The sequence below is a fragment of the Nanorana parkeri genome, unplaced genomic scaffold, assembly GCF_000935625.1.
Source record: "Nanorana parkeri isolate BGI_ZX_2015 unplaced genomic scaffold, ASM93562v1 scaffold1523, whole genome shotgun sequence".
NCBI lineage: Eukaryota > Metazoa > Chordata > Amphibia > Anura > Dicroglossidae > Nanorana > Nanorana parkeri.
The window spans coordinates 241,923-253,177 of record NW_017307791.1 but is presented as its reverse complement, the minus strand read 5'-3'; the positions used below and the strand labels follow the sequence as shown (position 1 = coordinate 253,177).

The window sequence follows — 11,255 nt, the reverse complement described above, 5'->3', positions numbered from 1 at the left end:
TACAGCCAGTAGAACACTTTGCAGAAAGCATTAGTAGAGGCAGTGCTGTTAAATGTAGCAGGTTACATGCAAAATAAATGTTTTGTTTTTTGTTTTTTTATTTTACAATAGGTGAACAATTCTGCATTTGAGGATGATTTCACATGCTCAAATATCAGTCCCACTGCAAGGGTTAATTTTTAAAATGTTCCTACCTCTTTAAAGCTTTGTGCAGTTGTTTTATAAAGTTTTGATCTTGTTTCAACATGTGACCCATTTACTTTGATTCAGTACCCAAAAATATCAGATTACAGTTGAACACGTTATACCTGCTAACAATATAGACAAATCTATCCAAATATCTATAGTTTATGTTATGTTTGTTCTCAGCAGTGTAGCATTGAAATGTATTTGTCATTCACAGTTTTGCCGAAAGTAAATGTCAGCGTGATAGAACTCATGGTTCTGGAAGGCAACAGTGCGACAGTGTATTGTGAAGCCACTGGGCTCCCTGACCCTAATGTCTCTTGGGACATATCCCAGATTAAGTCAAATACCCTGGTAAGCGTTTTTGCGTGTACCGTCACGCTCATTGCCTTATTTTTCTGAACTGTATAAGAATTCACAGTGTGATTTTTGTTTTCAGATAGAAATGTCAAAACATACTGCTTTCCTCACTTTGAAGAATGTGACATCACTGGACAATACAAAAACCCTGGTTTGTTCAGCAGAAAATATTGTGGGAGAGGACCAAGTTGTTGTTGAGCTCAATGTACACTGTAAGTACTACAAAATATTTTTCTTAGATGTAATTATTAGATATATCATTGTTCTTCACTATGCATGGTGCATATATGGCCTACACATTTAGTACTTCAGGCTTCAGACACATTTAGTACTTAGTACTTCAGGCACTGCCTACAAGGAGTGCTGTAATGGGGTCTTGTGGAGGGGGAATTGTATATGAGGGCTATTGTTCCCAAACCACATTGGCTGTATTGCCGTTGGTACTGGTAGATCGGTAATGGATGTGATATCTTTGATTTATATCTAAAGAAAATATTTTAGGACTTAAAATGTATAAGGCCCAGGGTTGTAAATTTAATTATATGCATTATTTCAAGTGGCTGTACAAAACTAATTTGCTTATTTGTTAGTGAACTGAACAACCACAAACAAAGATTATTCAGTTAACAACTACATATGAATGGAAGTCTGCTCTTATCAACTCTTTGTAGGCTGTGAGCATGGCACTTATTTTTTAGTGTGAACATTCTAACTATTGTAAAATAAATTCCCCAACTATATCCAAAAAAATTGGTTTAGACACACTTTAAAGCTGAACTCCAGGATAAGCAAATATTGGCTAAATTCAAAAGGCATGTGTGTTCTTACATGAATTTTGGGGTGCTTTGTGCATTTCCTCCTGATCTGTGCAGTAATCCAGTATGAACATTTGCTTTATAGGGGAGATTCCTATAAATAAACACCAGTTGCTTCCTCCCATTAGTTTTCTGCAAGACGCCTGTAGTGGGTGGAGCTATTGGATCCCTCTCATAGCTCTGCTCTCTGCACAGTCTATATGCAGCTTTTTTATCAGCAACAACAACAAAAAAAACAATTCATACCTTTGACTAGAAAACCAAATGTTTATTAGATGGGCAATAATAGGTCTTAAGCAAAAGTTTGGGTATCTTTGATCAAATCACAAGCTTTATTGATTTTTTTTTATTGCAAAGAACTCAATGAACCTGCTTCAAAAAATTAAGTTAAAGCCCAACTCCCACCCTCTATCTTATCCTGCCAGATGTCTTGTTTTTCTCACCTGGTAAGGAAATGAATACACACCTTAGTTCCCCCCTGGCATTTTTTCTGCTGGAGAGGACTGCTAATCCAGTGCTGAACAGTTCACTTGACTCACCTCTGGCCGACATCAGTAGTGTTTTAGATCCTGAGTGGAACCCTCCAGTAAACAGCCAATGTAAATTGTCCATGTCATGCAGGCAGTGACATGGACACCTGGAAGAGGGAACCCCAGCAAGTAGTAAACAAAGAGGAGACAGGACAAGAAGACACACACTCTCCTCTAAATTCAGAGAAGTTCTACTCCTTTCTGTTCCTTTAATACCCTGTCATCAAAATGTGGGTGGAAACCTCTCTAGTGTGGACTAAATATTAGTAAAAACTTCATGTAGGCTTACAGGTTATATTCTTAGCCTTAGCAAAAAATTACCCTTGCAGTGGTGCCCTCCCCCCTGCACTACAAAGGTTAAATGCTCGTTAAGTCTAGGGGTTCCTACAAGCTACCACCACACTGTGCAACCATTCCCCAGAGGCTGCTTTCCTTCGCTGCTCTGCCAGTCGCAGGCTTTCCAACATCACATATTGGCGCAGGATTGGCAGTCCTGCATTGTCCATGAGAACAGTGAGTGCCTCCTCCTAGACTGTGTGAGAAATAAGGAGAGTGCTCTCTGCCAGGGGAGGAAGGAATAAGATAATTAAATATTTCATCCTATTCCTGTACCCCTAATCGTAAACCAGCATTTAACTATTGCAGTGTGGAAGGGGGAGGGGCGCGCTATGAGACTGACATGAGACTGCACCACTTAGTTACAAAATAAATATGGCTTATTTAAAGCCAAACTCCAGGAAAAATTATAATTTTGGTGTGTAAATTATGATTTTTACCAGAGTTTGCATGCAACATAATAGTTTGTATTGAGTAGATTAGGTTGGTGCACCATTACTCCTGCAAAGTATAACCCTTCCTCCAGGGCCCTTGTGGTGGTATTGCTTTGCGTACAGGTACAGACTGCAAACCATGGAGATTTTTCTTAATGACATACTTGATATTGCAAACCGTAACTTCTCCTGCTTGGTAGGAATCAATTATCCTTATTTTCCGGTTCTCAATTAGCTGCTTAGAGAAGCCCATAACCATTTGGGTGTAAGCATAATACTTAGAGGCTGATTAATTAGAACTAGGGAACATAAAATGAGCACTTAATTTCTGTTGTCAATAGCAACCAATCAGGTTTCCTATGTCATTTTAAAGAACATTCAAATAGGAATACTGATTGGTTGCAATGGGCAACAACTCCATGTTTGTGCTAGTTTCCTTTTTTTACACATTTTCTACTGTTTTAATGGATCAGCCCCTAAAACATCTCCAAGAGTCAGATCATTTATTCAATTCTGGAACTGTTTATACTTAACTTAGATTGAGGCCTTATAAGGCCTTACAAGCACCTTGCAAAAAATAATATCCAGTGGATTGATTCGACTACAACCTGAGCTTTTGCACATAAATAGCAGCAAACAAATCTGCAAAAAACAGGTCATATTTAAAGTACATCTGTAGTAATGTTTCCAAAAAGAAAATCACACCAATAGTGTGAAGCAGGAATACTGTGGTGCCTGCACCTTCCTCAAAAGTGCTTCTTGCCCTCTCAACCCACCACACTTCAGGTATACTTCAGGTATAGGACATACATGTACATTTCTCCCTGATGCCACAACACAGTGATTGGTGTCTGATTGGCCTATCACCAGTTTCACATAATTTCACATGGGGAAAAGAGTAGGGTATTCCTAAATCTATGAAATACTGTCTTTTAGAAAGTCAGTATCTGCATAGGATTTTTGGGGGTGCCAGAGCAGTGGTCCAGGGGTGCAAGCAACATTATTAGTGTAGAAACAGGCAGCTTAGCATGTCTAATATACACTGTTAGTGTTTGAAAATGTTTACTTCAGGTTTGTTCCTTGTAAAGACCATATTATTTTCCCTTCACTAAAACAATCAACAAACCAGTCATTTTACCAAGGGTACTTAACCTTTTGCTTAAAACTCTACTTAAAACTGTTTTTTTTTCCATTGCTTTTCTAATCTGTACTGACTTGTTTGTGTGCACCAATGTATGAGCTCCCCACCACCTTGTTGTTGGCCATCAGGTCCTTCGCCATAGTTACAAAGCACATTCAGTGCCCTTACTTTGGCAAAATCAGATCCTTTTAGCCACAGGTTTAGTAACAACTGGGGTTGATCTAAAATAATACATATATTAGTATTCTTATTTACCTGCTCCTTGGGAGGTTTACTTCTCCAATTGAGCAGAGTGAATTCCAGAAAATGGTTGTTGCCTAGTTTTACCTGCTCCTTTTAAATATTCTCCCGTGACTTCAAATGGGGCCTGCCATCAACAGATGTGATGCGAATTCCAGGCCAAGGCCACACCTTTCTATATTGTGTCTGTTTTGTGGAGGCTTATACATTAAACATTAAAAAAAAGTAATCCTAACCAGAATGAACTTTTAAGACATTGGAAAATGGACCACCCTTTAAGTTCCTACCATGACCACAGGCACTGCACCCGAGTTTGTCTCCACTTTCAGTCCACTGTACTAAGGGAGCAAAATACCACACACCGAAATCAGCTTAAAATTAATTTATTCACTGCAATGGTCCATGTTAATCCCCACTTGGGAGGCTGGGCTGTTGAAATTAGATAATATTCACTCCCTTCAAATAGGTTACCCTGAAAGTTCTGCTTTGGGTTCCAGGACTGGAAAGTAATAGAGGTATACACTATTTTCACCTTTTTGATGTAATTTAACTTGGCAATAATTTGGTTCCAGAACTCATGCTTATGAATAGCCAGTAGTAATTTTCCTGTTTCAACATGCATGTTCATTTCTGGTCTCTTTCATTTTAGTTCCACCAAACATCACCCTAATAGACTATCCAACTTTGGACCATCACTGGTGTATCCCTTTCAGTGTAAGGGGTAACCCAGTTCCGAAGTTGCAGTGGTTTTACGAAGGAATCGTTCTAAGCGATACAGATTTTATTTGGAGTAAAATTCATCAATCAAGCAACAACATGAGTGAACATCATGGTTGCCTACAGCTAGACAGCCCAACACACTTGAACAATGGCTTTTATACATTACAAGCAGAAAATCAATATGGAAAAGATGAGCGCACAATTATGGCTCAGTTTATGAGTGACCCTGATATTGGTAAGTAAATAAATGTAAATGTTTACTCATACTTAAACCTTGTTTGTCTTTATGGCTGACTCTCAAAGTTTCCATATTTTTATATGACCTTACAAAATTAGCACATGTTAGTGCAGCAAACATATGTATGCACTATACATTAACAGCTGTCTCTTAAAAGCTTATCGAGAAAGATAAAGAGCTATGTGCAATCTGGAGTAACCTATAGCAACCACCTACCCATCTTTGAAAAGCATCCTCCTTGCCAAGGTTAACTTTAGACTAGACACCAACTCACACACCCTTATCTTGATTTACATGAGTATTGTCTACTGTAAAAAATAATAGCATAAATACATTATAACCTTATAGGGTAATGGTAGACATGGTTTCACTCTTCCTCTTTCATTCTATCAGTGTACTATCCTATCACCTTCCAAGTAGGGCACAGTCTTTGTTTACTTAATCTTAAAGCAATCCTGTCGCCTTGTTGACAAAAATATAACATGTCAAGAATGTAAAAGAAGCTTATTAATTCGTACCTCTCTGGCAGGTTGCTGGTCAAATGTTTCTTCCTTAAAAAGATACCAGCGCCACTTCTATTTAATACTTCAGGGTGTGTCTGTTAGCATTTCCCCTGCTGCATGCTGTGTTTTTTTCTGCTGGCCTCTTTGCCACTACAGAATACAGTAGTGACACAGTGGTAAGTGGGGAAACCACAGCAGGGACATGCTCTCCCACAAACCTGGAAGTGTCAGATAGCAGTGGCACTGATATATCTTGAAGAAAACAAAGGTATGACTTGCACGGGTGACTGTTTTGTTTTGCTTCTTTTACTGGCTACCCATGTTCTTTTCATTTAGCCAAGGCAAAAAGTTTGCTTTAAAGGATGCAGCTTTTTTATTCCTAAAAAAATTGTATACCCCAATCAAATTATTATAACAGTGTACCTCTGCACCAGAAAACAATGAGGTGGAGGTAGGTAATCACTATATCCAGGCCCAGTACTTGGCTCAGCACATGCAACAAATGCCATTAAAATATTATGCAGGAAGGTTTACCAACTCTGTAAAGGATAACTAAAAAGATAAATCAAAACTACCCCTCTCTTCTTACTGATGAAAATAGTAATTTATATGTTAGAGCTTCTATGCAGACCAAAACCTTTTTTAGCTGCTTGGTATGGCACTGGTGTTCAGTCCCTTTACAGATCAAGCCGTATGCTTGTTTCCTGCCAAACAGAAAATAATGGCTAGCCTGTACTGAGATTGGCACATTCATGCTGTCAAGACATTTTTCTCTATGGTCAGATGCGATGCCTGCTATCTGGCTGGAATTCGGTCTAGGAAAGGACTGAATGATGCAGAGTAGATTGTCTCTTTTTAATCACTTCACGTTTTATCCTTTAAAAAATAAGTCTTACTGACTTGACCTTAGTAAGCTGAAATATGATTGGTTGCTGTGGATTAATGCAGTTTATATGTCTTTATTGTTATTTGTATTACTTTAGTATATAAGCCCATAGGTTTGTAAACATAATTAGCTAATATGAGTAAAAAGAACCAGTTTTCTTTTTTATTCTTTTGGATCTTTTTATAGATAGATAGATAGATAGATGGTAGAAAGAAAATTTTAATCTATTGTCCTTCAAAGACCTGGATTCTTTTGCTCTAGATCACCTTGTAGAGTTTTTGCCCCACACCAAGTTTTATTTGTAGATTGGGTACAGCATCCTAAACAATGAATGTCTTAACTCCGCTGCAGTGTTTTTTGGACATTTTATGAAGGTTATTTTGGTGACAGCATACTGAGTGCTCAATCTACTTATAGTGTTCTGCATTTATTTCCCTTTCCTTTGGAAAGTTCCACATTTTGTAGTCTTACAATCTAAAATTAAAACTGGGATTTTATATTGTATGCACAAAATAGGCCACTGATGTTACAAAAAAACTGAAAAGCATTGATTGCATAGGTATTTATAAAAATCCTTTAAATAAGCTTTGATACAATCAGTTCCCTTCAGAGAACATGTGTCCAGTGGAGTCTAGTTGGGTGCAATGAAAGTTTCATATGATCTCAAAATATTTTAACTTATTTTTGGAAAGCCCCACAGATTGTTAGAGCACATATCTAAACAAACAGCATCATTAAGGACAGGAAGCTATCTAAACAAATCCAGGATAACAGTCTGGTCCAGACTCAGGGTTTTATATCACAGTTGTTATAAAATATCTCAAGCTTTGAACATCTACCGGAGTGCTGGTAAATCCATTATTAATAAAAGGAAAGAAAAGGGTGATGGTAAAATGTAGTTGCCAGATATGGAGAAAATAAGAGAAAGGACCAGGAGACCACAGATCATTCTAAAGGAGCTACAGAAATCCACCCAATGAGATGGAAAGTTCTATACATGAGACATCTATTCCCAAGAAATTCCACAAAACGACACTTTATAGCGGTTATTTCAGTGGTGACAAGAAAAAAGCCATTGCTAAAAAAAAAAAAACATATCAAATCTAATTTGGAGTTTGCCAAAAGGCATCTGGGAGACACAGCAAACAAATTCTCAGGTTCCCAGGCCTGATGAAGACCAGAATTTAATTTTCTCGCCTCAGCATAGAATGTAGTGGGTAATGGAAAGTCAAAACTGCTTGTTGTTCTGAGGACACCATCCCCACAGTAAATCGTATTGCTAGTGTCATATTGAGGGTAAATGCCTCATTGCATTTATACTATACATAATTACATATTGATTTTAGATCCTCACTTTACTTATAAATGCAATGCATGAAGGTGAGGGATCAAGTGAAAATACTGAAAGAAATACATTGGATTTTTTAAATTATCTCTATGTTTAGCTTTTTTAAATTTATGAGATGATTTACATTGTTGGGACTCCACATAAATGTTTTGTGATTTTTTGGGGACTTGTTACTCATGGTTAAGGTTTCATGCATAGTATTAGTGGTTACAAGTACCTAGTGCCAAAAATAATATATTTAACGGAGACATTTGAGCCTAATGCGTATTGCAGCCGTCAATTACCTAGAAAAGTGAACAAAGCCTTTAAGCTAAGTACCTTCATATCTTAGTATGACTTAGTCTGCCTGTCCTTAAACCATGTATTTTCTATCTTATATTTTATAAGACTACAAAATGTGGAAAACTATTTGTTCATCACTCTACCCCTGGTGCCCCACAGGCAGTGTCTTCAGAAGCAGAGTGCGGAGGGTATGACAGGGGCAATATGTGAAGGACAGGGGTGCAGAGGGTATGAAAGCAGGCAGTATGCACAGAAGAGGAGTGTGGTAGGTATGTAGGTGGGCAGTAATTTCAGGAGATGAATGCTGAGTGTGTGATGGTATGAGGCAGGTATAACAGCAGGCCATATATATATATTTTTTTTTTTACTCTGGTGACAGGTACTTTTGTATAGAAAGATCAATGGTCTGTTAGACTCCTGATACCTCCCGTGTGTCCACTAAATATAGACTGCAGACACAGAGTCTCACAGCTGGCTCAGGGCACTGGAACAGTACAGCTACGAACCCAAAAGTGCTAAGTGCTGAGCACTTGTGTATTCAGTTTGTGCAGAGCAGATTGGTAAATTGGAGTTTACCCACTCTACATCCTGACAACTGTGCTGAGTTTAGAAGCTCACTGTAGGACCGCTGTTTTTATGACAGCTCCGACCTATACATTAAACATTACATTACACCCGAGCTGCTCTCGCTGTATAATGTGCAGGACTAAGCTGTCAGTCTGACAGCTTTCCTGCAATGTGTTTGCAGATGTTCCAGTGTGGGGAAGGGGGGTGAAGTGGCCAGAATTGACAAAGGTGGGTGGAGAGATTTAGTCAGCAGAGCAAACAGAGCAGGGAGTGCTGTGGAGTTCACAGAGTGGGCACAGGTTGGGGGTTGTAGTGGTTAGAGCGGACACAGGAGTCGTTAGAGAGAAAGGGGAAACACAATACCAAGGGCTAAAGCCCTTGTAAAAAGTGCACCTGTGTTTCTGGTAAGTGGCTGTGTTTGTGCCCACTTTCCATTTAATAATATAAATTAAGATATAAGATAGGAAGGAAGGAATGTTAGGATAGTAAGGGTAGGATTGTGAATGAATTAGTCATGTACAAGAGTGCCACAAGTAGAAAGCGCACTAGTAAAATGATAATTGTAATATTATTGGTTGTTGGGGCACCACCTCTATTAGAATTTTATCATTTTAGCAAGATTTTATTAATGTGTATCGCATTAGCTGTTTTTTGCTAAACTGTATATTAAAACTAAACTATCCAACTGAATGCATATATTATATATAAAATATGTAAGCAGTACATGAGTTTCATATATATTGCAGCTCATTATTTGCTAGATGTCCTTGATTGACACAACTGGGCTATTCAGTCAGACAATAATGAGCAATGACCATGTGCAATTCAATAACCAAGAGAAGCTAATCAGAAATCATTGTTTGACTATACTGACTTCAGTAAACTGAATCCTGATTGGCTGCAACGGGCTATTCCTCTTTGCACTACTTTCCTGGATATTGCTACATTTTTGTATTATTTCAGTTACAGATTATTAACCTAATTTACTAATTTTTCATCATTTTTTTAATTGAGTAACATGAGAGCTTTTTATGCCAATTATGGTATGCTAAGAGTGTATTCTCTGAGAAAACATTATATATGTCTGCATGACAAGAATGGAGCATTTTAACTTGATACCCTTACTGAGATCATGGAGTGATTATTAGATCAGTTAGGAATTTGCATGTTGTAATTTTCAATTCATAAATGTACTCTCATGTAACTCAGTCCTTGACATCCAAATTGAAATCTCTTGATTAGTGCCTCTCTTGATTTCTCATATATGCTATAATTAATGTACACTTAGCAGTACATTCTATCCCAACCAACTTTAATAGCTCTTCCCCACATGGTACTTTGTCTTGCTCCAGCTCCTGTCATTAGTAAATTACTCTCACTATATCAGCCTAACTTCCTCGATTAAGTCTTTATTTCTCCTTCTCATTACAATTGTTGCATTCCAAGTCCAACAGAAGATTTAAAGTACATGGCATGTCATGGCAAAAATAAAAAAAATATATCTATACGCAGTACATTTCTGCAATACATGCACATTTTCTCATGTCTTATCACCCCACAAGTACAGAAAAATACCAATTGATATGCCAGAAATACACTCAGCATCTAATTGCTATTGTGGGTTGGCAACACACAGCATTTTCGTGGTATCAGCCCTGCCCAGTTTTCTCTTGCCAAACTACTCAGACCCACATACTCTCCTATCTCCACAACTTAAAGGCTAATCATGCTGTAGTCCCATGATAAGAACTGGAAGGGATAATTGCTCTCCTTGAGATAACACAGGAAGTGGGCATTGGACAATGGACAGTTGGGAATTTCTGAGATGGTCAACAGGTATTTTATTGCGCTTATTTAACAGATAGATATTTCTAATGGTGTATTAAACAGAACGAAAAAAATATTTGACGTAAAAACATCACCTGTATGGGCCTAAACAGACATACATGCTGATGTCACAACACGTATTAATACAAGCATAAATCTGTATGATTATTTAATGAGAACACATGTGCTCAAGCTCTCCGATGCATTGTTTGACTTTTTATGCACTGTGAAAGTGATACAATTTCCATATTTTTTTTTTTAAATGTACAGCTTTGATGAGGGGATTACAATGTCTGCCGCAGATGAGCTCCTTCTGAAACTGCTAATTGCCAGGCTGCTACACTAACCCTCTTGCTTCATTACTTTCTGTATCAACCAGGAACATGTATGCTGATCAGATCAGAGATTGGAGAAGTGTCAGAAGTATTTACATGGGCAGAACACATGTTGATGTCTGTCAGTACCACTTTTTCACTTGATCAGTTTGTGCATTTTTTTTATTGGTGGAACAATAAGGAGGTAGTTTGCCTACTCTTTTATTGGTCAGCCCTAGTTGTATTGAAACAAAGTGGGCATATTCTCTTCCAGCCTCTGTGCCCCCAGCTTCGAGAGCAATGTCTGGCTATGATGTCTAATAATTTGATATATTTTTTTTAGAATGAGTATGAAATACTTTTTCTTAAGTGGAGTCTGACTTGTGTTAGGTTTAAGAAGGTCAGATGCCTTACCTTGTTAGTGTGAACTATGGCTAGCCAGTGGACCGGAAGGAAGGTGACCAACGACAGTTTGCCTTGAGTGGCAGGAAGTATAAAGCTGAGTATTTATCCGTACTTTTGTTTTAG

General features: G+C 38.0%; 1 protein-coding gene across 2 annotated transcripts in view; it reads left to right on the top strand.

Moving 5' to 3' along the window:
- The window catches only part of NTRK2 (neurotrophic receptor tyrosine kinase 2), a 201,916-nt gene that overhangs the window by 35,356 nt on the left and 155,305 nt on the right, over positions 1-11,255 (top strand). For both annotated transcript variants that reach the window (XM_018570374.1, XM_018570373.1), the window contains exons 6-8: positions 404-540; positions 626-758; positions 4,692-4,997. In XM_018570374.1, coding sequence (XP_018425876.1) covers positions 404-540; positions 626-758; positions 4,692-4,997 — 576 coding nt within the window. The remainder of the gene's footprint in view (positions 1-403; positions 541-625; positions 759-4,691; positions 4,998-11,255) is intronic.